At 49.5% G+C, this 24031-nt stretch overlaps 2 protein-coding genes across 2 annotated transcripts in view; one reads left to right on the forward strand and one right to left on the reverse strand.

Annotated features, from left to right (window-relative positions):
* The window catches only part of wnk1b (WNK lysine deficient protein kinase 1b), a 68409-nt gene extending 67302 nt beyond the window's left edge, over window positions 1-1107 (reverse strand). The window contains 1 exon segment of the mRNA XM_084701083.1: window positions 240-1107. The gene's annotated coding sequence lies outside the window, so the exon portion shown is untranslated.
* A 4435-nt stretch (window positions 1108-5542) lies between these two features.
* Window positions 5543-23318, forward strand: ninj2 (ninjurin 2). The gene is made up of 4 exons (XM_084702101.1): window positions 5543-6773; window positions 21698-21911; window positions 22459-22662; window positions 23179-23318. The coding sequence occupies exons 1-3, from the start codon at window positions 6669-6671 to the stop codon at window positions 22623-22625; spliced, it is 486 nt and encodes a 161-aa protein (XP_084558227.1). The 5' UTR covers window positions 5543-6668; the 3' UTR covers window positions 22626-22662; window positions 23179-23318.
* The last annotated feature ends 713 nt before the right edge of the window (window positions 23319-24031 follow it).

The raw sequence follows: 24031 nt of genomic DNA on the forward strand, positions 1-24031 counted from the left end.
AATACGGAGTAACAACCGTGCATGCTTTTCAAGTATAATGGTCATTCAGATGTAGCAACAGCAAGCTACAAGTATAGACAGTTCATAACATGAAAAAATAGATGTGAACTAGCTTGCTAATGTTAGCCACCTACGTAGCGACATCGCTTAATGGCCTGTTTTGCTACGTATAAAAGTTAACGTGCTTTCGATCAAACTATTTGACAACAATGGGTCGGTCAATTTATAAATAATGTTACCTTTTGTATCATCGTGGTTATACTTTTCGACTTAGATCAAGTCAAACGAGACAAAATATACCCCTTTAAGGTCTTCTGAAACCGGTCTTCATAAAAAATGATCCAAACCGATGGTCGGGAACGATTACATTTCACTTGATAAGGATGCTAAATGAATCTACATTCCACAGCAACACTGCGTCTTTGCCGAAGACAGCTTTCTAGCGCAGTGGGGACAGCACGCAGAATTCGGTTTAGCCACACAGCCAAGTTCGATATCGGCAGTGTCGTATGTGTACTTCTCAAAGCTGCGTGGCTAGCCTCCCGATTGCGATATCATACTGTACTAATACCTCAAAGGTCTTAACCTTGTTTCAGTTTGTATGACCCGTCTTTAGTCCATCTCCATACGGTTACTTGACCGGGATAAGGCTGCTGTTGCAAATCCACCGTTGTTAGTTATTCCAGTTAAACCTATGACTCGACGTTACTGAGCCTATTCAATATCCGACAGCAGCAGGCAATGACACCAGGTTAGAATGTAGCAACAACAACAAAAAAGTCGTAGTTCACAGTCCCATTAAGTAACACCGCTGTTTCGTCGCTAAACATACAGCTGTTTACGCTGGCTCGCTTCATCTACAGATGTCCGTCACATTTGATGAAGACCGTCTGCCGTGTCTCGCTTTGCTATCTTCTTCCAACGGAGTTCTGACGCGGAGCGCTCGTCACCGAAAGGTCTGGAGGACTGGGCAGTGAGTGGTGGGGGCTTTCATGCATGCAAGGCTGCACGGACGGTGAAACAGTGTCCCGAAGTTGAGATAGCATTAGAGATAGTAAAGCCTACCTACATCGAGCTAGAGCATTCATATTTTGGTTAACAGGGTGTGCCAGCGCTAAATAAGAAAGCAACGAATTACACACTTTTTATCCGCACAAAGTCATGAGCCCCGCCCCCCAAACCCCAATCCACGCTCGCTCATTCTCAGTACATCTGGCTGCGAGTTAACCTGATACGTTTTGTTACCCTTTTTACAAGTCTCGGAGTTAAATATCCTGTAGATATAGTAGTTTAAGTTAATAACACAAGGGAAACAATGACATACTTGATTGTGAGATGCAGTGAACAAAAAACGTAAGGACATCTTTTCTATGCAGGCATTTGGTTTTGCGGGCCAGAGCCAGAGGCTGACCCAGCTACTATATTCACGTCTGGAGCACAAATGCTGCATACCATAGCTGCAGTGTTAAGGTGTTGTGTCAAACAGCAGATGATTTTCCCATTCTCGTTCTCCTTGAAAGGTCATGCCTTTCCGACACAGTGGAAGCTGCTTCTACTGGCGTGCATGAACAGATAAACTAAACTAAGAAAGCGTTAAGCAACTGGTCCGTCATCAGTTATTGTCGCTGTAATCAACCCCCCCCCCCCCCCATTTTCTCTCTCTCTCTCTCTCTCTCTCTCTCTCTCTCTCTCTCTCTCTCTCTCTCTCTCTCTCTCTCTCTCTCTCTCTCTCTCTCTCTCTCTCTCTCTCTCTCTCTCTCTCTCTCTCTCTCTCTCTCTCTCTCTCTCTCTCTCTCTCTCTCTCTCTCTCTACTTTTATATTTGGTTTTATTTGTTTAGGGCCTGTGTAATAATACAGGCCTGCTATTGGCTGTGATGACGTCAGGTTGCTCCTGGTTGTTTGGACGTGTCAGTATTTTCTCAGCGCACCTGCTGGTTACATTATCAAAATACCATAAAACGCACGCTCCATTTTGTTTATTATTTCATACACCATCGCCCCCACCACCCCCTGCCCCCCGGTTTAGCACGTGTTAGCTACAGCCGTTTCTTTCTGCACCATGAGTGAAGCAACGACACCCACTACTGCCACAAGGCTTCCAGCTGTGACGTAGAATTCACAGGCCTGTACAGTGTACTCAGGGGCACCATGCTTTACACAGACACCAAAACAACATCAGGTAAGTAGGCTATCCAATATAGCCATTACGGATTACGAAGTCCGTGAGAGACGTATCCTTTTCGCTAGTTGGTTACTGTTGAGGGGATCTCTTGCCAAAGCACTCATGTTGCAATTGCAGGATTTTAAGTTCCCCAACGTGGAGCTCTGTGCAGTACCTACTTCCTCCAGCAGGGGTCAGAGATGAGGCCCAGGTAAATTGGCCCCCAACACCAATCTCATGGGGCAGCATTATTTTAACATGGAAACATTTTCTGCATGTGTGCATGTTGTTTCTGGCTACGAATTGTTAAGCAATTAAACTAAATTAGACTGTGTTTACACTAGTGTGGTAATGATTTTTTTAACAGAATAATTGTAGCAACCACTCTTCAAAAGCAGACAAGCCTGCCCTAGAAAAAGCACAGCATTTATATGTATACATCACACTTCTGTCATGAGCTGCAAGTGTCCAATTTTAGCCTCTGACCCCACAGAAAATAATATCTCTTGTTGACTTGACCCCGAGTGTGCACAGTGTGTGTGTGTGTATATGAGCGTGTGTGTTTGTGTACTTCTGTTCCTCAAAGCTGCAGGTCAGACAATATCTCCTGTTGCTTTCCCCTCCTGTGTATGTATGTGTGTGTCAGTGAGTGTGTGTGTCAGTGAGTGTGTGTGTCAGTGAGTGTGTGTGTCTGTGTGTTGTGTGTGTGTGTGTGTGTACTGTCAGCGATACAAAGCAGCCACCCATTCCTCCATACTAGCAGGCCTGTGTACCATTCCTTTCCCAGGAGAAGAGCTCCACTAACAGGCAGACGTCCAGTCTCATTTGTTAGGATCCCCTGTCTTCAGACCCTCACACACCTCCCTCCAGAACTAAATATTTGTGCCAAGAAGATAATATAAAACACTTAATGCTTCTCTTCTTTTGCATGGCGTGCAATGCAGGTTTTGCACGTAGTTCACCGTTAGCCCAGAGGATGTAGAGCAGCTCCTGTGAGTCATGTAACAAACCCACTTCAAAGCCCTCCCTGTCGAGTTTCTACCAGAGGCAAACACCCATGATTGATTGACTGGATCTGTTGTAAGTACCTGCCAATAAATAAATAAAAAAAGAAGAAAGAAGCAAGACACATTAACACAACTAGAGCACATACTGTTACTCTATTGTTTATCACTATGCCTGGGGGGATTAACCGCAGCAGAGTCTTGCAATCACTTGTATTGTGCCCTGTTGTTGAGCTCCTACCTTTGCCGTCTTTCGCTGACTGGTTTCTGACAGGTGTCAGCGTGGAGGGAACGCCCAGTGGAAGAGGACGAATGTTGCCGTGGCAAGGACGGAACGTGCTGTACAGGTCACCGTGGCGAAGACGGATTGTGCTATTCAGGTCACCGTGGCGAAGACGGAACGTGCTATTCAGGTCACCATGGCGAGGACGGAACGTGCCGTACAGGTCGCAGTGGCGAGGACGGAACGTGCTGTACAGGTTGTCGTGGCGAGGACGGAACGTGCCGTACAGGTCACCGTGGCGAGGACGGAACGTGCCGTACAGGTCACCGTGGCGAGGACGGAACGTGCCGTACAGGTCACCGTGGCGAGGACGAAACGTGCTGTACAGGTCACCGTGGCAAGGACGGAACGTGCTATTCAGGTCACCGTGGCGAGGACGGAACGTGCTGTACAGGTCACCGTGCCGAGGACGAAACGTGCTGTACAGGTCACCGTGGCGAGGACGGAACGTGCCGTACCAGTGGACGGCTGAGCGAGGAGCGAGGCCAGGCATGTTTTGTCTGTGTGCAGGAGGCGGGAGAAGAGCGGCGCATGCATGTGGAACAATGACATCCTTCACATGTACAGTACGTTTGCACACGCACGCATTTGCAAACCGATCCGTATCGGATGTCAGACACGCACACCGCACGTTAACACTTATAGAAACGCACACACAAACTAACACACATACACACACAGAACTCTCTCAAGCACACACACTGACAGCATCATCCATAGCGCCTCGTGCCCACCGACAATACCTCCACAGTGATACACGGTGGCTCCGGGGGAAGCCAGTCGTCATGACGATGCCAGGTTTGCACATACAGGCTTTTTTTAAATGTGGAGTCTTGTGAATGGGCGACTGGCACCGTCCGGCACCTGACCTCTGACCCCATGACTCACACGGTTCCACCAGGGGCCGTTCCTGGCCTGTGATGGATTGACTCAATGGCACATCTGCAGCTGGCCATGTGATTGGTCTAAAAAAAACAGTAGTTTCGTTGTCCTACGTGGCTTGGCTTTCAAGCAGGACAACAGGCTTGGTTGTAACTATGGCAATTGTGCTTGGATACATGCACAAAAACACATCCAGCTGAATGTGCTCGCTGTTTTGCGAAGTCATTTGCATGAAAGTAACTGCCAGGTGACATTTGGATGACATTGTTTTGTCACTATATGGAGGTAAGACCCCTCCCTCTTTCCTAATGTCAGAGGAGCACTGACAGTTGATCTTCAGACTGACTGGAAATACAACAGCCTCTAAGTCTTTAATCAAGTGCTAGAAGCCCCTAAGTCTTCCATCTATCAGGGAGGATATGAGGCTAGTTATCCAGGGCCTCTTCCCTATTACCTTCAGTTTTTCGTTTTCCTAGAAGAGAGGTGGAGTGTTTTCCGCCCGAGAGACTACAGTAATCTTGGCGTGTTCCCTCGCAGGACAGTGAGGGTCTCTGTTGGTCTCAAGCAGGCCGAGGAGTCTTAGCCTCAAACTTGCACACACACACACCCACACACACACACACCCACACACACCCACACACACACTTGTTTGATCGACTTTTGCTGAGCGTTCTGCTCCTGAAAGGACTCCCTGTCAGTCCTCTCTCCCTCCGTCAATCCCCCTCTCTCTCCCTCCCCAGCCTCCTATCCCCCTTTCTCCTTCCCTGCCTCCCTCCCTCCTTCTACCCCCCCCTCCTTCTATCCCCCTCTCTCCTTCCCTCCCTCCTCCCTCTCTTCTTACCGCTGAGCCGAACATTCCAACTGTGCCCCGAGCGAGACAGGGGGAGACATCAAGAGTTTCTTGTCTATTGTGTAGGGGGCCTCTTCATGGGCTGGGCTACAATAACTGGAGCTGCAGCTGTCAGTCACACTGCTATTATCCGGGCGCTTGCGTGTGTCTCTGAACAGGTACACTGTGTGACTGGACTGGTCTGAGGATAAGCTCATCTGACAGTTGGGAACACGGAGAGTGTGTGTCTTCAAAGTCACGCAAACGGATTATTTTGAGGGGGGGGGATAACCGGCTACAGTCACAATGCACTTCGTCAAATTTAATTAAGTTGTGGATTTCCTAGTCAGGTTTGACGCTGTTTTATGAGCAGCCTGATGTCACTGTCCTGTCTGGTCACCAACCTGAGCTGCTAGTTCAGCCTCAATGCTCCTCTCTCACATGATAGGCATGTAGGAGAGTGTGTGTGTGTGTGTGTGTGTGTGTGTTTGTGTTTCGACCAGCTGTCAAGAGCTACACATTGATCATTAACAAAACACCAACACCTTTATTACACAGACCCAAAGGCCCCACATTCACCTGACTGACACAAGTGTGTCGCAACACTGCATCCCTCTGAAATGTTACTAATGCACCTGTCAGCACTGCCATCTTTCTATAGGCCTTTGTTTGTTTTTTGAAAGTCTTGGAATGCAAAGGCGGTGGGCCGTCAGATTGCTGATTCACTGCTTTCAAGAAAATCCCTCGTTTGAGTTGACTGAGCAGCTTTCAGTAACGGTGGTGCGTTCCACGTCTCATGACCTGTCCCACTTTCCTGGAACGTCTGTGACTGATTTCTGAATCAAATACTAATTGCAAATACTGAAATCTCTTGCTTAGATAGAAAACCAGTAAAACTGGACCAAAAGGGCAATTTTAGAGGAAAAAGGTCACCTTCTATAAGAGTATTACATCAACACACATTACATCAAGAGTTAGTCTGACGAATTGTGAAGAATAGCGCCTATCTTCGCCGGTACAGCGGTGCTTGTGGTTTTGGTGGCTAGCAGTATTCTGGCACGATGGCTGGTGAATCTCTGAGCAGTCCAGGGTTGACACTAAGTACAAATAGAACGTGTGTATTTGCCAACCAAACAGGTTGGCAGCTACATTAGCAAAGCTAATCCAGGCACAATGACGCCCAATAGAAGGTTGCAGTCCGGAGTTACTGACACTGACCCTGGCTGGAAAGATACAGTAAATGTAACTACTGAGGTCTGCTAAGTACATAGGCGTTTGTTTGCCCGGTTGTCCTGTCCGTGTCAGTGATAGCTGTGTCTGTCTCGCTCTATTTCTACGTTTCCATGCTCCTACGGCCAAATGGGGTGAGGGGAGAGGGGGAGGAGGAGGAGGGGGGGCTGCAGTAAACTGAATAAGACATTTGTTTGTCTGGCTGTCCTTGCCTGGTGCCCTGAGCAAGTTCTCTTCAAACCCGTCCGTGCCAACCAAGCAGCGTGGCCACACTGTCTATGCTGGGCCTGGGCAGGAGTGAGAGACAGGACGACAGGGGGGACCGGAGACACTCTGACCTGCAGCTCTCAGCCCTCCACAACATGCCTACCACGGGACCCCAGGTCAGTACCACCCTCATTACTGCTGCTGCTGCTGACCGGGAGGCCTCTCGCTCTCTCACTTTTACCTTATCTCTTCTCTCTCTCTTTCTCTATTTATTCTTATGTCTTCTCTCTCTCTCTTTCTTTCTTCTCTCTCCTTCTCTCTTTCTCTTCTCTCTTCTCCCTCTCTCTTTTTCTCTCTCTCATTCTTCTCTCGATCTCTCTCTCTTCTCTCGTTCTCATCCTCTCTTCATTCTCTCTTTCTCCCTCTCCATCCCTTTCTCTCTCTCCATCCGTCCTCTTGTTGTGGTCTGATGCAGGGTAGTGCTGGCCGCTGACCTGTCGTGGTGGTGCGGTATGTGGCAGCTCCCTGTGCAAGGAGGATCAGAGAGGGATGCTGGGTGGGGCAGCTTCTTCTCCCCATCTCTCTCTATTCTGGGTAGAGCAGCGCTCACAACATCCATCAAATATCAATTAGGCCCCAGCTGCTAAGTCCAGACTCTGTTTCTAATGTACCCTGGGATCAATAGAGCAAGTGGTTACTAATACCGGGGATGTGGAGAGAGGGAATTATCACATGGTTCTGACAAAGCAGGACGTCCAAGACACGGTGTGCGTCTTTCTACTGCCTTCTCTTTCTCGCTCTTTCTCTTTCTGTCTTTCTTTCTATCTCTCTTTCTCAATCTCTCCGTCTTTCTATGTACATATACTGTATATATGCAGCATGTGCATAGACGGACAGATAGATGTATAGATGACATAGTTTGTGTGTTTGGGTTCGATGTTGACAGAGACCTTCACCGTCATTCCCTGAAGACAGCTTCTCTCCTCAGCCCGCCCCCAGTGCCCTACTGTCTAACCAACTTGTGCTGGACCTGCTAACAGCTGCCTGTCGCTAACTGACGCTAGTAGCCTCAACTTTGTTAACGTACAGCCTACCAGACGTCATCATCTGCAGCGATGGGTGTTAAGCAGAGTTGTGTACATGTGATACTTAAAAAAATAATTTGATCTCCATCAGGCCACGGGCTAAACAGTCAGATGGTGTAGTAATGAGATTAAACAAGCCTCTGTGGTTCCAGTGGAGGAATGTCGAGAAGGAGACTGAAGGAACAGCTGCATTGTTGAGAGTGAGTGAGAGAGAGACAGAGAGAGAGAGATAGAAAGAGAGATAGATAGAGAGAGAAAGAGACATCAATTTTGTATATAGAGAAAGACATGGTTCAGTGAAGCACTGGGTGCGTGTGCAAAGATCACTAATGGAAAACAATGGTTAATCCTCCACATCGTCCATTCCACGAAAGAATCCTAAACAGGATTCAGAGAGGCTTCCTGAATCAAGCTGAGAGTCAAACATGGTGCAGGCCTGGCAAACAGGGTGCAGCCCTGGCAACCTCCCCCCTGCTCCTGTCTGGGCACTATATTTGGTACTGCGTGTGGTCACTGTCCCTGGAGAGTGTGTCCTACTTCTATCACCTCCCAGAATACCCGGTGAACGCTCCTTGGCGTCTCCACGACGACAGGCCGTCACATTCGAAACCTCACTGTGATGTACGGTTGACAGTGGGTTTCTGGGAACTCGTGACACGAACTGACCCCTGACCTCTGACCCCTGACCCCTGATCCCAGCCACTGGCACTGAGGTGTCGTTTTAGCAGAAACCTGAAGCTGATGAAACGAGACAGACCTCTCATCCACATCTTAAACGATGAGCTTAATTCACGGATTGTAACAGAGGTGTTCCAGGTTTATGACATATGATTCAGAGGGACCACGTTATAGACCTGTCCTCCAGCCGTAAAGAACCGCTGGCTAGATGTACCTACTTTTTTTCTAGTCCTCCATATGAACTTGTTTATCTCTCCTCTCTTATCTTTCATTCGTCATTCCTGCAGTGTGTTCTCTGTCCCTCTCTCTCTCTCTCTCTCTCTCTCTGTCTCTCTCTCTCTCTCTCTCTCTCCCTCTCTCTCTCCCTCCCTCTCCCTCTCCTCTTCTGGCTCGTGTCAGTGTTGTTGTGGTTGCTAGGATCTCCACAGGGGAGATTTGTATGTTTTTATTTCATTTTTCTGGGAAATGAGGCAAGAGTACAGTATGGACCTAAAGCTCAACTGACACTACGCTGGATGAGACCCAGAGAGCAGAGGGTGTGTGTGTGTGTGTGTGTGTACATGTGTGTACATGTGTGTATGTACGTTGGGGCTATGGGAGGGCTAGTGATAGTTTACATCAGACCAAGGGATGAAGGAAATAGCTGAGGAAATGAGTGTTCCCAGATGGGGGAGGGGGGGGGGAATAGATCTAGACTGTTATACTGTCCTATAGAGAGAGGGGTCATGGAAGACCGTCTTTAGACTTTGTGGAAAACATGTTTGTATCTCTCTCCTCATCTATGGCTCCAGATCTGGCAGGTCTGCTGGTGTCACCTCACTGTGAGGATCTGTGGTCAGATCCCAGCTAAAGACTAGCAGGTGTTGGTGACAGAAGAGTATGACTAGCAGCCATACTGCAAACTCATTAGGTCATGTGTGTGTGTGTGTGTGTGTGTGTGTGTGTGTGTGTGTGTGTGGGGGGGGGGGTGCATGTCTCTGTGACTGGGAGTGTGTGTGTGTGTGTCTGTGACTATCCGTACGTTGGGAAATGTGATTATCCACAAAGACATGAGATCAAACCAATAATGATGCGGTGGGTAATGAGAAACCAAAACAACTGAGTTGTCACGGGGACAATCATCTGACCACCACTAACAGGGTTGGTGTTAGGGACAGTGTTCATAACAACAGTGAAGTGACTTCCTGGTGATAGTCTGAAGTCTCTCTGATCACAGACTGTTGGCCTGGATCATCTCATGTGTCTCTGCCGCTGTAGACGCAACAAGTCCTGTCGAACCGAGAGTTAGGAAATGTGTTTTCTACTTGTGTGTAAAACCCCCCTGTGTTGCTTCTAAGGTATAGAAACGCTGCTTGTGAAAGTTAATGGTGTGTGTGGAAAGTCTTGTTATACACATCGCTACGACGACTATAACCGGACTTGGCTTCCTGCCAAAGGCAACCATGCCGCCAAGTATTCTAAGAAAACGGGAGGAATTTGGAAAAACACAACACACAATCAGTAGTTTCTGTCTGCAGCCATATCCCAGTCTGTGCCATGTGTGCTGTGCATGGGAGCACATATGGAATATTTGAAGGGAATAGTTTGTTTATATTAAAGTACTGGGCAACTTTCCAGAGGGGTGGGAGAGTAAGGGGTAGGGTGTTTGGTCCCAACTCCAAGTGTCTCAAGACCCCCGCTCCTCTCCCCCTCTTCCTCTCTCCCCCTCTCCCTCTCTCCCCCTCTCTCCCCCTCTCTCTATCTCCCCCTCTCTCCCCCTTTCCCCTCTCTCTCTTCATCTCTCCCCCCTCTCTCTCTCTCTCTCTCTTTCTCTCTCTCTCTCCCCCTCTATCTCCCCCCTCTCTCTCTCTATCTCCTCTCTCTCTCTCTCTCTCTATCTCCTCTCTCTCTCTCTCTCTCTCTCTCTCTCTCTCTCTCTCTCTCTCTCTCTCTCTCTCTCTCTCTCTCTCTCTCTCTCCCTCTCTCCCTCTCTCCCCCCCCTCTCTCTCTCTCTCTCTCTCTCTCTCTCTCTCTCTCTCTCTCTCTCTCTCTCTCCCTCTCTCTCTCTCTCTCTCTCCCCCTCTCTCCCCACTCCCTCTATCTCTCTCTCTCTTCTACACATACACAGTGTGTGAGTGTGAGGTCATCCACTTGAGTGGTGCCTGACAGATGCAGGCTGTGAGGTCACTCTGCCTCCTCCAGGCTCCACCAGAAGTCACAGATGTAACTATTGTCTGACTGGTGTTGATCTCACTGATACTGTGTGTATGTGTGTGTCAGTGTGTGTGTGTATGTGTGTGTCAGTGTGTGTGTGTGTGCTGTGTTTGTGCACAGAGCAGGGTGATAGGGGTCCTTTGGAATGTCATGGTAGATGTGTTATCCGGTGTACACCTGCAGCCTGTCAAAGAAAGCCCATTTCAGTGAGACTATCTCACACTTGCAGTATCCAAACACACACACACACACACATACACACACACACACACATACACACACTGACCTTGCCCTCATCTAAACACGTTACACTGGTATAACCAGCAACGGGGGCAGATGTGTGTTCTGTCACCCTCCACAAACCCTTCACCTCCTGACTCTGCTGTTAACCTGGAGGTGAGGAGGAGAGAAAAAGGATACTGTGTTTCTTTCTGCCAGCGCCCAGCGCTGTTGATGTGTGGGTCATGTGCTGTTTACTTGTCATGAGACCGTTTCAAGTGTGATTTTGAATCTAGAGGAGTAATTCAATGGATTTTTTTTTTCAGGGATTCTTTTGGTCATCAAAGAGCTTGGAGAGAACATTGATAACCTTCATCCAACCAGAGAGAAATAGATTATGTGCTCTATCTCTGGGGACATGGGAGTTGTTTTGGATGTGTGTGTGTGTGTGTGTGTGTGTGTGTGGAGATTTCTTGTTGACAGAATGATGGATCTTTCACGTAGGTCAGCTGTCTGTTGTTATTACTACATCCATCCATCCAGCCATCCATCCAGATCCACCAGTCACAGACACACCCTCTCTCCTCTCTCACTGCCTCTCCCTATCTCCTTTCTCACTGCCTCTCTCTATCTCCTCTCTCACTGCCTCTCTCTATCTCCTTTCTCACTACCTCGCTCTATCTTTCTCTCTCACTGCCTCTCCCTATCTCCTTTCTCACTGCCTCTCTCTATCTCCTCTCTCACTGCCTCTCTCTATCTCCTTTCTCACTACCTCGCTCTATCTTTCTCTCTCACTGCCTCTCTCTATCTCCTTTCTCACTGCCTCTCTCTATCTCCTCTCTCACTGCCTCTCTCTATCTCCTTTCTCACTGCCTCAATCTATCTTTCTCTCTCTCTTGTTTTCTCCATCATCTGGCCTTTCTTCCATTAAGCAAGCCTCTCTGTAAAGTAGAATAGGGTAGATATTAAGGGTTCTAGAGTAGAGAGTATGGTAGATGTTCAGGGTTCTACAGTAGAGAGTATGGTATATTTTGGGATGCCTGTCTCCAAGGAGACGGCAGGCAGGGTGGAGCAGATCCTCGGACAGGAAGAGGAAATGAAGACGCGCCTGAGGTCTGCACCATGAAAGGCGGGAAACCGTCCCATGCTGTGATGTCACACGTGACTGGGAGGTTAGGGGTTACACACACTCAGGGCCCTGCAGCCACTGGCTGAGAAGTGTGATGCACTGTACACCGAGATGAGGAGGAGGAGGAGTCGTTTAACGAGTTGTGGGGAGGAGCCAAGAACCTCTGGACTGAGGCCCTCACACCTCTCCTCCTATCAGACGTCAGCATGTAAGCACTCTCTCCTGACAGTCTGCAGCTCTCTGAGAGCACTCCACCGTGCTTTATCAAGAGGGAGGGCAAGGCCTTTGAGAGAGAGAGAGAGAGAGAGAGAGAGAGAGAGAGAGAGAGAGAGAGAGAGAGAAAGTGAGGGGGAGAGAGAGGGAAGAGAGAGAGAGCGAGAGTGGGAAGAGAGGAAGAGTGAGTGAGAGAGAAGGAGAAGAGAGAGGGAGAGAGAGAGTAAGAAAGAGAGAGAGATAGAGCAGCAGGAGAGATTTTTCCATCCTCTTCTACTCTGTCATCATCTCCTCGGTGTTCCAGAGGGTCTTTATCAGTGTGTTCTGCCATCAAGCCAGCTGAGCTTATAAGTGCTTTGGCGGTTGAGAGGTGTGCATGTGCATGCGAATATACGCACGTGTGTGTGTGTCTGTGCATAAGGTGTGTGTGTACGTGTTTTTGTTTACATGTACCGTCACACATGTGATTCTAAACATTCCAACCAATAGACAAAAACTATATGACAAACGTGATAGTATGGCTTCAAAATGTACAATTAGGAGGTTAACAAGTAAAACTAGCAGGTAGAAGCATTGCTACGAGTATTATGCTAGGTTGCTAGGTAACGGAAGCTAACTAAAGCTAGCTAGCTTCCGTTTTGAAAAAAATTACTCACTCTTGGAAGCGTCGGTAATATTTAGAACTCACTCCTTAACTTAAAGGAATGCCCGTGCCCTGCTTGCCGTGTTTTGGTAACAGGTGGGCGTGGCATAACATCCACCTCTCCACTTGGTCCCTGTCTGCTCATCCTGATAGACCATCGTCATGGAGACACATAGCTGTGGTTGAGGCGTGTGTGTCCAGTCATGTTTGTGTCGTTGACACAGGAATGTCTGCCTGTGATTTATTAATATTATTTAGATGTAAAAGATAAGTGGTTTTTGAGACCTGCCCAGATATGAAATATCAATAATGTCAATGATTCACAAATATGGAATGTACAGGTATATAACATGACAACATTTTGTTTTTTTTTGCTGTTTCTTGTATATATATATATATATATATATATATATATATATACATATATATATATATATATATATATATATATATATATATATATATATATATATAATGTATGTACATTTGCCTCAGTGTTGAAGCATTCATGTGTGTATTTGTAAATGAGTTTCAGGGTAGATGTGTGTGGTTGTAGCCAGATATGTCAATCCAAAGCTCTGCTGCGTGTATGGTGCGTGGTACTGTAACTGGGGCACAGCAGCACTGTTTGGATAAGGGTTTGGTTATCTGAGTTAACTCTGTTGTACAATATTTACACTGCATACTACACTTATCAGTGATTGTGTATGTGAGTGTTCGTGTGGGTGCGGATGGGGAATGGGCTGCTAACTTGCACATACATGCACACACACACACACACACACACACACACAGAGTGAGTGTGTACATTTTGTACATAGTTGGCTCAACTCAGTTTATGGGATGTTTTGCATGGAGCGATGGCACATCTACTGTGGGTAAAGCATACAGGACTCACACACACACACACAAACACACACATACAAACACACCCACACACATGTTGTGTATTTTGTCAGCGGCTCCCTATAGAATAGGGTCCTGCCCAGTTTGGACATGTTTTATCTAAGAAAGGGAAACAATCTGTTCTCAGGGGAGAGAGAGAGAGAGAGAGAGAGAGAGAGAGATGGGGAGGTAGATGAAAGGAGAGAGGTGGGAGAGAGAGGGAAGGAGATGGACTGGAAGAGAGAGAGAGACAGACAGGGGCAAATAACACCCTCTTCCTCACCTCTTCCTTCCTGCACCTACCCCTCCAAACATCCCTCCTACCCCCTCCTATCCCCTCCTATCCCCTCCTATCCCTCTGCTATTGTTGTTGTTTCCATGTAGAGGTGACACCTTCTTGTACCGCGCATCTAAACAACTGCGCATGTAAACAACCAACCGCATTTAAACAACCAAAGCTGGCTCAACAAGATGTTGAGCCAGCTTTGGACCAGCAGTGACAGGTGACAGGTGAGAGGTGACAGGTGACAAGATAAACAGCATGGAGCCCCAGGTGCCTGGCAGGTGTTCTAGCTGTGGAGCTACAACTGTACAGCACACCTCCACAGGACTGTAGGACACACCTCCACAGGACTGTAGGACACACCTCCACAGGACTGTAGGACACACCTCCACAGGGCTGTAGGGCACACCTCCACAGGGCTGTAGGACACACCTCCACAGGACTGTAGGGCACACCTCCACAGGACTGTAGGACACACCTCCACAGGACTGTAGGACACACCTCCACAGGACTGTAGGACACACCTCCACAGGACTGTAGGGCACACCTCCACAGGACTGTAGGACACACCTCCACAGGACTGTAGGGCACACCTCCACAGGACTGTAGGACACACCTCCACAGGACTGTAGGACACACCTCCACAGGACTGTAGGACACACCTCCACAGGGCTGTAGGACACACCTCCACACGGCTGTAGGACACACCTCCACAGGACTGTAGGACACACCTCCACAGGGCTGTACAGCACACCTCCACAGGACTGTAGGACACACCTCCACAGGGCTGTACAGCACACCTCCACAGGACTGTAGGACACACCTCCACAGGACTGTAGGACACACCTCCACAGGGCTGTAGGACACACCTCCACAGGACTGTAGGGCACACCTCCACAGGACTGTAGGACACACCTCCACAGGACTGTACAGCACACCTCCACAGGACTGTAGGACACACCTCCACACGGCTGTAGGACACACCTCCACAGGACTGTAGGGCACACCTCCACAGGACTGTAGGACACACCTCCACAGGACTGTAGGACACACCTCCACAGGACTGTAGGACACACCTCCACAGGACTGTAGGGCACACCTCCACAGGACTGTAGGACACACCTCCACAGGACTGTAGGACACACCTCCACAGGACTGTAGGACACACCTCCACAGGACTGTAGGGCACACCTCCACAGGACTGTAGGACACACCTCCACAGGACTGTAGGACACACCTCCACAGGACTGTAGGACACACCTCCACAGGGCTGTAGGGCACACCTCCACAGGACTGTAGGACACACCTCCACAGGACTGTAGGGCACACCTCCACAGGACTTTAGGACACACCTCCACAGGACTGTAGGACACACCTCCACAGGACTGTAGGACACACCTCCACAGGGCTGTAGGACACACCTCCACACGGCTGTAGGACACACCTCCACAGGACTGTAGGACACACCTCCACAGGGCTGTACAGCACACCTCCACAAGACTGTAGGACACACCTCCACAGGGCTGTAGGACACACCTCCACAGGACTGTAGGACACACCTCCACAGGGCTGTAGGACACACCTCCACAGGGCTGTACAGCACACCTCCACAGGACTGTAGGACACACCTCCACAGGACTGTAGGACACACCTCCACACGACTGTAGGGCACACCTCCACAGGACTGTACGACACACCTCCACAGGACTGTAGGACACACCTCCACACGGCTGTAGGACACACCTCCACAGGACTGTAGGACACACTTCCACAGGGCTGTAGGACACACCTCCACAGGGCTGTACAGCACACCTCCACAGGACTGTAGGACACACCTCCACAGGACTGTAGGACACACCTCCACACGGCTGTAGGGCACACCTCCACAGGACTGTAGGACACACCTCCACAGGACTGTAGGACACACCTCCACACGGCTGTAGGGCACACCTCCACAGGACTGTAGGACACACCTCCACAGGACTGTAGGGCACACCTCCACAGGACTGTAGGACACACCTCCACAGGACTGTAGGACACACCTCCACAGGGCTGTAGGACACACCTCCACAGGCTCTAAGAGCAGGGCAGGAAGACTGGCTGGACACAATTACATTTTTAGTGGCTTTTTTACACAAACACAGAAGAGCAGACAGTTCCTCTTGAATGTGGACGTGTGTGTGTGTGTGCGTGTGTGAGGGAGAGAGAGAGTGACTGAAGGTGTATGTGTTTGTGAGTGACTGAGGGAATGAGTAAGAAAGTGAGTGAGTGAGTGAGTGAGTGAGTGAATGAGTAAGTGAGTAAGTGAGTGAGTGAGTGAATGAGTAAGTGAGTGTGTGTGTACATGAGTGTGCCTGACTCATAACTAAGAACCTCATGTCCCTCCTTGTCTAATAGCACAAGTCTAAATGAGGAAGTTTAGAGCTTGTGTGTGCTCTGTATATAGAAAGTGGCTGTCTTTGAGTGTGAGAGCTGGTTCTAGATTGGTTGTGTGTGCGTGTGTGTGTGTGTGTACATGCATGTTCCCATGGAGAATGTCCTAAGCACAGTTTTTACCATGGTTCCAGCTTGTAATCACCCTTCTTCTTTTGGGGGTTTGTGTGTGTGTGTACGTGTGTGTGTGTACGTGTGTGTGTGTGCGTACGTTCTAACATCAATCACAACTGACGCATGTTCCCGCCAGAAGGGTGTCCTAAAAGGGCCCCTCACCAACTTGTCCACACCAAGCTGATCCCACATTCCTCCTCCAATTGGCCGGGCCGGTGGAAAACCCAGGGCTGTGATTGGCCAAGAGCTTGGGGGGAGAGAGGAGCTGGCGTTACAAATCCTCCCTGTTCTATTTACGCTTACGTGTTACCTGTTGCCGTGGCAGCAGGGCCGCGCGCCTCTGGACGGCTCTGGAGGAGGGCTGGCAGAGTTTCCGCTTAAGGGCGTACGCCGGCGGTGTTGGGTGGAGGGTGAAGGGACCGTCACCTGAACGTGGCCCTAGGAGGAGGGGAGGGGGGGGGGGCTCACTGTCTGCTCCCACCCCCCCAACACACCAGGTACAGGAGCGAGTGAAGGATCCAAGCAGAACAGGAAAAAACACATTAGAGAGGGTTCTTCCTGGATAAGTGATCCTTCCCAGTCCAGACCTGTTTGGTGTCTCAGTCCAGACCTGGGACTCAGCAGCCTTCCAGCGCTGCAAGGGTCAGAGGTCACGGGGTGAGAGGGCTGAAGGTCGGGTGAGACGTGGCTCGAAGCACATCGACTGTCCTGGAGCCTCTGTCACACGCAAGGACTCATGCTTGCTCAATCATACACACACACACACGACACAACCCCCCACACACTCACATACACACACACACACACACACGTCCTGCTCTCCTGATTGATCAGGGGGTTTGGTTTCCACAGAGGGTCGGCGGGGGAGCAAGCCCTGCTGGGTTACAGCCCGCCCCCCGCAGGCCAGGACCGGAACCACACTTTGATGATCTGGTAAAAGTGAGGGAGAGAGGAAGGCAGGAGAGGGCAGCCAGGCTGAGGGGAGGGAGAGGAGCAATACAGGACTCTTTCGAGGCCCTGTAATTGGAATGAGTACACTTTAAATCCTTTAACGAGGATCCATTGGAGGGCAAGTCTGGTGCCAGCAGCCGTGGTAATTCAAGCTCCAATAGCGTATCTTAAAGTTGCTGCAGTTAAAGACAGCCAGCAGGAAGAGAGAAGCAGGGTATTAAATAAGGAGAAGCAGCATCCTGTAGCTGACAGTTCTTTAACTGGGCACATGTGGCTCTACTCTGACTACCTCCCTTTCACCACAACCCCACCCCCTCTCCTCCACCCCCTCTTCTCCACACCCTCTTCTCCACCCTCCCCCTGTGCTCCGCTCTCACACTAGAGGGAGGGGGGTCCTTCATCTGTTCATCCTCAGCTCCAGCTACAGCGTAACAATGTAATTTTCTCTCTTTTTTTCCCGTGCGACCAAACAGGCACTCGACCAACACGTTGTCACAGGGGAGGGGTGGGCTGGAGTGGTTGGTGAGGGGAATGGGCGGGTGGGCTGGAGTGGTTGGTGAGGGGAATGGGCGGGTGGGCTGGAGTGGTTGGATAGAGTGAGAGATCATGGTGTCAGTGCAGCGCTACTCGACATTGTTTGATAAGTAGGGCTTTGACGTACATGCACAGAGAGAGAGATAACTATGTCTGGTCGAGAATGCTGATGGAAGTGCGGTTCTCAGTGGTGTACTGTAGTAGAGTCAGGGGTCAGGGGTCACAGAGGCCTTAAACACCCCTCGTGTGAGCGGGGGGGGGGGGAGGGGGGCCGTGGGTGGTGAACATTGTCACGTTGTCTCCCTCAAACTGGCACACGTGCTAAGAGTTCAGAGTGCACCATGCTCCCCTGCATGTTTGTCCCATGTCGGGATAACTAATTAGCAGCCACTACATCGTTAGAGGAGGTCTTTGTAGTTCAATGGTGGGAGGTCAGGGACAGGTTAACTTGGTATAAACATGTCATTTGATCAGTCTTGTCTTTTTCATACTGGCTCTGTTTCTGTGTGTGTGGCACAGACACACACACACAGACTCACACACGCATGCAGAAGCACGCACGCACGCACACGCACACACACTCACACACGCACACACACATTCACACACACAGTGAGTAAAACAGAGAAAAACAAAGGACATGAAAAATATGGAGAGTAAAAACGGAGGGAAAAAGTGACTGTTTTCATCATTCCTCTTTGCCATTGGCTGGCGTTGTGGCCAATGAGTGGGCAGGGGAGGTGTACTTCCTGTGGGCCGACAAAGAGGCCCAGTTCATGGTATTCCTGACCTCCCCCGCGGTGTGTGTTTAGGAAAGGAGAAATAATCTGCCGCTTCACTGAAACAGCTCTGACATGCAGACTGCGGTGTGTGTGTGTGCGTGCGCGTGTGTGCGTGCGGGCATGTTAATGTGTGCGTGTGTGTTTTTTGCGTGTGTGTGTGTGCATACATGTATGAATGTTACGGTAAGTAAGTTGGCTGTGGTACTGTAAGAGGAACAGGATTCCAAAGTTCCAAACCCCCCTAGAAGGTATGTGTGTTGACATTGTAACATGTGCCAGCCTGTATGTATGTTTACATACATTAAGGAGAAGAAGAAAAAAAAAACCCTAGCTCTTGCTCAGTCCATGAAAGATGAAAGTGAACAGTCTATATATGATGATATATATGTGAATTCTCCGGGCTAGCACATACGTACCCTGCCCCCTGTCTTTGTGTTATGATAGAGGCACTCCAAAGTTTCGAGGAATCAGCCCGTGATTTCCAGGAGAGGGGAGAGTTGGCTGGACCATATGTTCCCCATCCCACTCTTCTGACACAGCACACACACACACACACACACACACACACACACACACATACACACACACACACACACATACACACACACACACACATACACACACACACGCAGCACAGCAGAAAGAGGTGTAGAAACATACGTGTGCGTGTGTGTGATTGGAAGCACATGCAGGACTTTAGAAGTGTAAACTACTGGCTTTAACAATGCTGGTGTTATTCACCAGCATGAACAGGCGTCCTCGTAGATGGAGGGAGATCTGATCTGAAGGACTGTAAAAACCAAGCTGGGGGTCGGATCAGCTCCTCATCTGGGATTGATTAGCCAGCCTGGGCAACACGCTCACATGCTATGAGCAGAAGGGCCTTGTCTCACACTGTACAGCTTAGAACCAACATGTCTGTAAATATAACCTAGTAACCCAGGAAATATGCTGGATAGCTTGATAACTCGGGCGTGAATCCCTGACACGGTTATGTCAGTGCATAAACATCCCTAGTGTGCACACGCCCACGCACACACACACACACACACACGCACACACACACACACACACACACACGCACACACACACACACACACACACACACACACACTCACACACACACAGTAACAATCATGATAATGTCCTCTGAGGGATCATTATCACTGCTATCTACAAAGTGCAGAGGACTAAGACATCCTGACTAGTGAGCATTGGTATTGTTTACATGCTTCTTCTTTTGTCGCCAGATAATTGTGTCATAACAGTGAGTTTGAGAGGGCGTGTGTGTGTGTGTGTGTGTGTGTGTGTGTCGATGAGGATATTTGACTCCTCTACAGTCCTTGACATTCACTACATTTTTCGGACTTGAATTCCCCTCCTTCACATCACTGGCTCCGTGCCATCTAGGTGAAAATGATACTTTCTGTGCAACACTGAAAATATCCATAAACAATGTGCTTTAAAAGGAAAACATTTCACTATGGAACAGTAAATTTGTTATTTAAAGTGGTTTTATTACTGTAATCTATAAACATTTTTGGTTTACATCTATGTGGTCAGTACTGCCTCTACTGGTCACTTGGAAGTACGACACCAAACACCAGGATTAAAGTTGTGCTCAGTGTGTGTAAATAGATAACAAATTTATGTTGCAAATTAAACATTGAACAGTATGCTTAATCATCTTAATCTGTAATAACCCTCAGTCATTGCAACTGTCCATTTTATAACAGCAGTTGGAGTGTGTGTGTGTGTGTGTGTGTGTGTGAAGGGGATTTCCCCCAGAGCTGACACATGGGCCTCAGTATCCCTCCCCCAGAGTCGTTAAAGTCTGCCTCACCCTCCTCACCCTCCGCCATTTAGAGCTCTCCCCTGCTCTGCCCCATCCCTCCTCACCCCCTCATCCCCTCACCCCTTCACCCCTCCCTCCTCACCCCCTCACATCCACACCCCTCCAGTCCCCACCTCGTCACCCCCCCCCCCCCCCCCCACCCTGAGAGAGGTGGTGCTGCTGGAGTCTGGCGGTGTACTGCTCTGCTTCCTGGGTCAGGTGACAGTCATAAGACCTCCCCTGGGGAGGGGGGGGGAGAGGGGGAAGGAGAGAGAGTGGGAGGGGGGGAGAGAGGAGGCTGAAGGAGAGAGAGAATGGTAGGGGGGAGACAGGAGAGAGAAGGAGAGAGCGAGTGGGAGCGGAGAGAGAGAGAGAGAGTGAGAGAGAGAGAGAGAGAGAGAGAGAGAGAGAGAGAGAGAGTGAGAGAGAAAGAGAGAGAAAGTGAGAGAGAGAGAGAGAGAGAGAGAGAGAGAGAGAGAGAGAGAGAGAGAGAGAGAGGGGGGGGGGAGGGTGTGGAGGGAGAAGTCTCACATGAACACCAGCAGACTTGTTGGACACGTGAGAAGGACAACCTGGCAGCCTGGAACATGTGGATTCACACGCTGTAGGACTGGTGTAAAAGCCCATGCTTACACCACTCCAATGCTTTTACATCTGCTGAGGGAATAGAGAGGAACACACTGCAGCTAAGGCTGGAACATGTTCCTCATGTACCATCAGAATATGGGCATGTGCTGCCACCTGCTGGCAGGTTAGAGGACACAGCTGAGTTCTGTCATTGATGCCTCTCTCTTTCCTTTTCTCCCTCCCTCTCTCTCCCCTCTCCCCTCCCCCTCTCCCCCCCCTCCCCCGCTTTGTCCCTCCCTTCTCTTTCCTTCTCTCTCCCCTCTCTCCCCCTCTCGCTCCCTCCCTTTCCCTTTCTCTGTCCTTCTCTCTCCCCGCCTCCCTCTCCCCCCCCCTCTCCTCCTCTCCCCTCTCTCTCCCCCCCTCTCTCTCTCCCCCTCTCTCTCCCCCCCTCTGTCCCCCCCTCCCTCTCCCCCCCCCTCTCCTCCTCTCCCCTCTCTCTCCCCTCCCTCTCCCCCCCCCCTCTCCCCCACCCCTCTCTCTCCCCTCTCTCTGTTTAGGGAGGAGCCTCTACTCTCAACATCAACCACTATGCCACCAAGAAGTCTGCTGCAGAAAGCATGCTGGATGTGGCTCTGTTCCTGGCCAACGTCACCCACATGAAGACCGTCATCGAGCAGGGGGCGGGGTTTAGGTACTACATAGCCGTCCTCACCCTCATCTCCTTCTCATTGGCTCTCCAGATTGTGGCCGGCGTCCTGTTCGTCATCATGGGTGAGCCAATCGCATTTCAGTTTGGACCCAGACCTGTCTCTGATCTGTAGAGTGTTTGACGGGATTGGTTAGAGTTAGACCCTCAGTGCAGAGACAATCTCTTGAACTAATTTTATGCAAAGGACCAAGGTTTTAGATTTGAAGAAGGTTTTTCAAATGAGCACTACACAATTTGCACAGTTTAGGGTGTTTTTTTTCCCCACTGATTATGCCTGTCCTATGAGTGTGTGTTTGTGTGTGTCTATGAATGTGTGTTTGTGTGTGTCTATGAGTGTGTGTTTGTGTGTGTCTATGAATGTGTGGAGAGCAAACATGCTTGCTGAAGTCAAGAACAGAGAGCACACACACACATTCCCAAGTGTATGAGGTGTGTCTGATTTTCTCCTCCATTTTGCTGTTTCGGTGATGATCCAGTGGTGCCATTGCACCTTGTGGCCTAAATCAAGTGCTCTCCAAGTCATGGCGGTTGTAGCAGCAGACCAGCTGTGTGTGAGGCAGGTGTGTGTGTAAGCAGAGTTGAGGTTGGTGTGTGTCTGTGTGTTCGCAGCTCGGAGAGATATCACAGACAGTGCACAGCAGCACAGGCTCAACACCTACAACAACACTGCCACCGCCCTGGTCTTCATCATCATCATCCTCAACATCTTCATCACCACCTTCGGCATGGAGCGCACCGGCCTGTTCCCCCGGATACACCCTCACGGACACTACTAACCGACAGCAGCACCTAGCCCCACCCCTCCCAGCTGCGGTGTGTTGTGAATCTAATAGACCTCAACTGGCGGGGGGGGGGAATTACTCAAATTCCTACAAATACTTCAGTTTGAGTGAGCTTATGCAGACTGAAATCAAGAGTGTGCGTGATCGTGAATGTTATGAATAACACAGGCTCAATCAAACCCAGCTGAAATATTTGACCCGACCCAGTTGAGGTTCTGACCGTCGCCCCCCCCCCCCCCCCCCCCCCCCCCCCCACCAGAGAGGAATCAGAGAGGATGGGAGAGCCAGACCCTCAGGTCAACAGGCTCCCTGCCCCTGCATGCTGCCCGCAGAGACACACACCTGCATCCTCGCTCCTGCTGCTCTGTTTGGCCTCCTTGTCTCTCTGCCTCTCTGCTCGCATCCTTTCTGAATAAAAAGGGAAACCTTGTGAGACGTGTGGTCCGTTCTGGAGTGTGCCCTGCGTTCCACAGTGATGTGGTGTGTGTGTGTGTGTGTGTGTGTGGGGAGTTTGAACCGAGTGTGTGTGTGTGTCTGTGTGTTTCAGCCCGGAGGGACCTCAACAACGTGTCCAATCAGAGGAGACTGGTGACCATGAACAATGTCGCGACAGGATTGGTTCTTGCCATCACCGTTCTCAATTTCTTCATCAGCATGCTCGGCATGAGCCGACGAAGATTCTTTCCCTGGATCTTTAAAAGACTGTTTCACTGACACACACACACACACACACACATGTACAATATACACACACAAAAAAACATATGCAGTATATACACACACATACACGCGCACAAACACATACAAGCACCCGCACACAAAACTTACACATGAAACATGAGAGCACAGACACAGGCCCACATGCAGGTCACTGTGACCATGTGACCCCAGATTTCCCACTGTGATACCCACAATAACACTCGACTTTAAAATCTCTCACACAAACCATGTGAATGTGTGTGCATGACTGTAGACCTAAGGTTAGGTGGCATGCTAATTTACTGTTTTCTGTCCTTTGATTACACTTCTAACTATGACTGATTATCTGACTGATTATAGACAGTGACGTGGTTATGTATTGGTTGTTGAGGACTAAGAGTGGATCTCTAACAATCATGTTATTTCTCTCTCTTTCTCTCTCTCTCTCCATTTCCAGATTAGTGTTATAAATTACAAGAAGTGTTACACTACAAGTTATAAAAGATTAAAATACTAATGCTGGAGATGATGGGAACTTCTTTTTGTTTTATATGTAATATGAAGTCAAACAATTTGCAAAATAATCTTCAACTATAAACTGATGGATGAAATTGAAAAGTGATGGCAGGTTTTCTTGCACAGAGGGAGAGACAGCGCCACACAGTGGAGAATTTGTGTTACTGCAGTTCATCCTGACCCAC

This window comes from Hypomesus nipponensis, chromosome 7 (assembly GCF_054491055.1).
Source record: "Hypomesus nipponensis isolate SF chromosome 7, ASM5449105v1, whole genome shotgun sequence".
NCBI lineage: Eukaryota > Metazoa > Chordata > Actinopteri > Osmeriformes > Osmeridae > Hypomesus > Hypomesus nipponensis.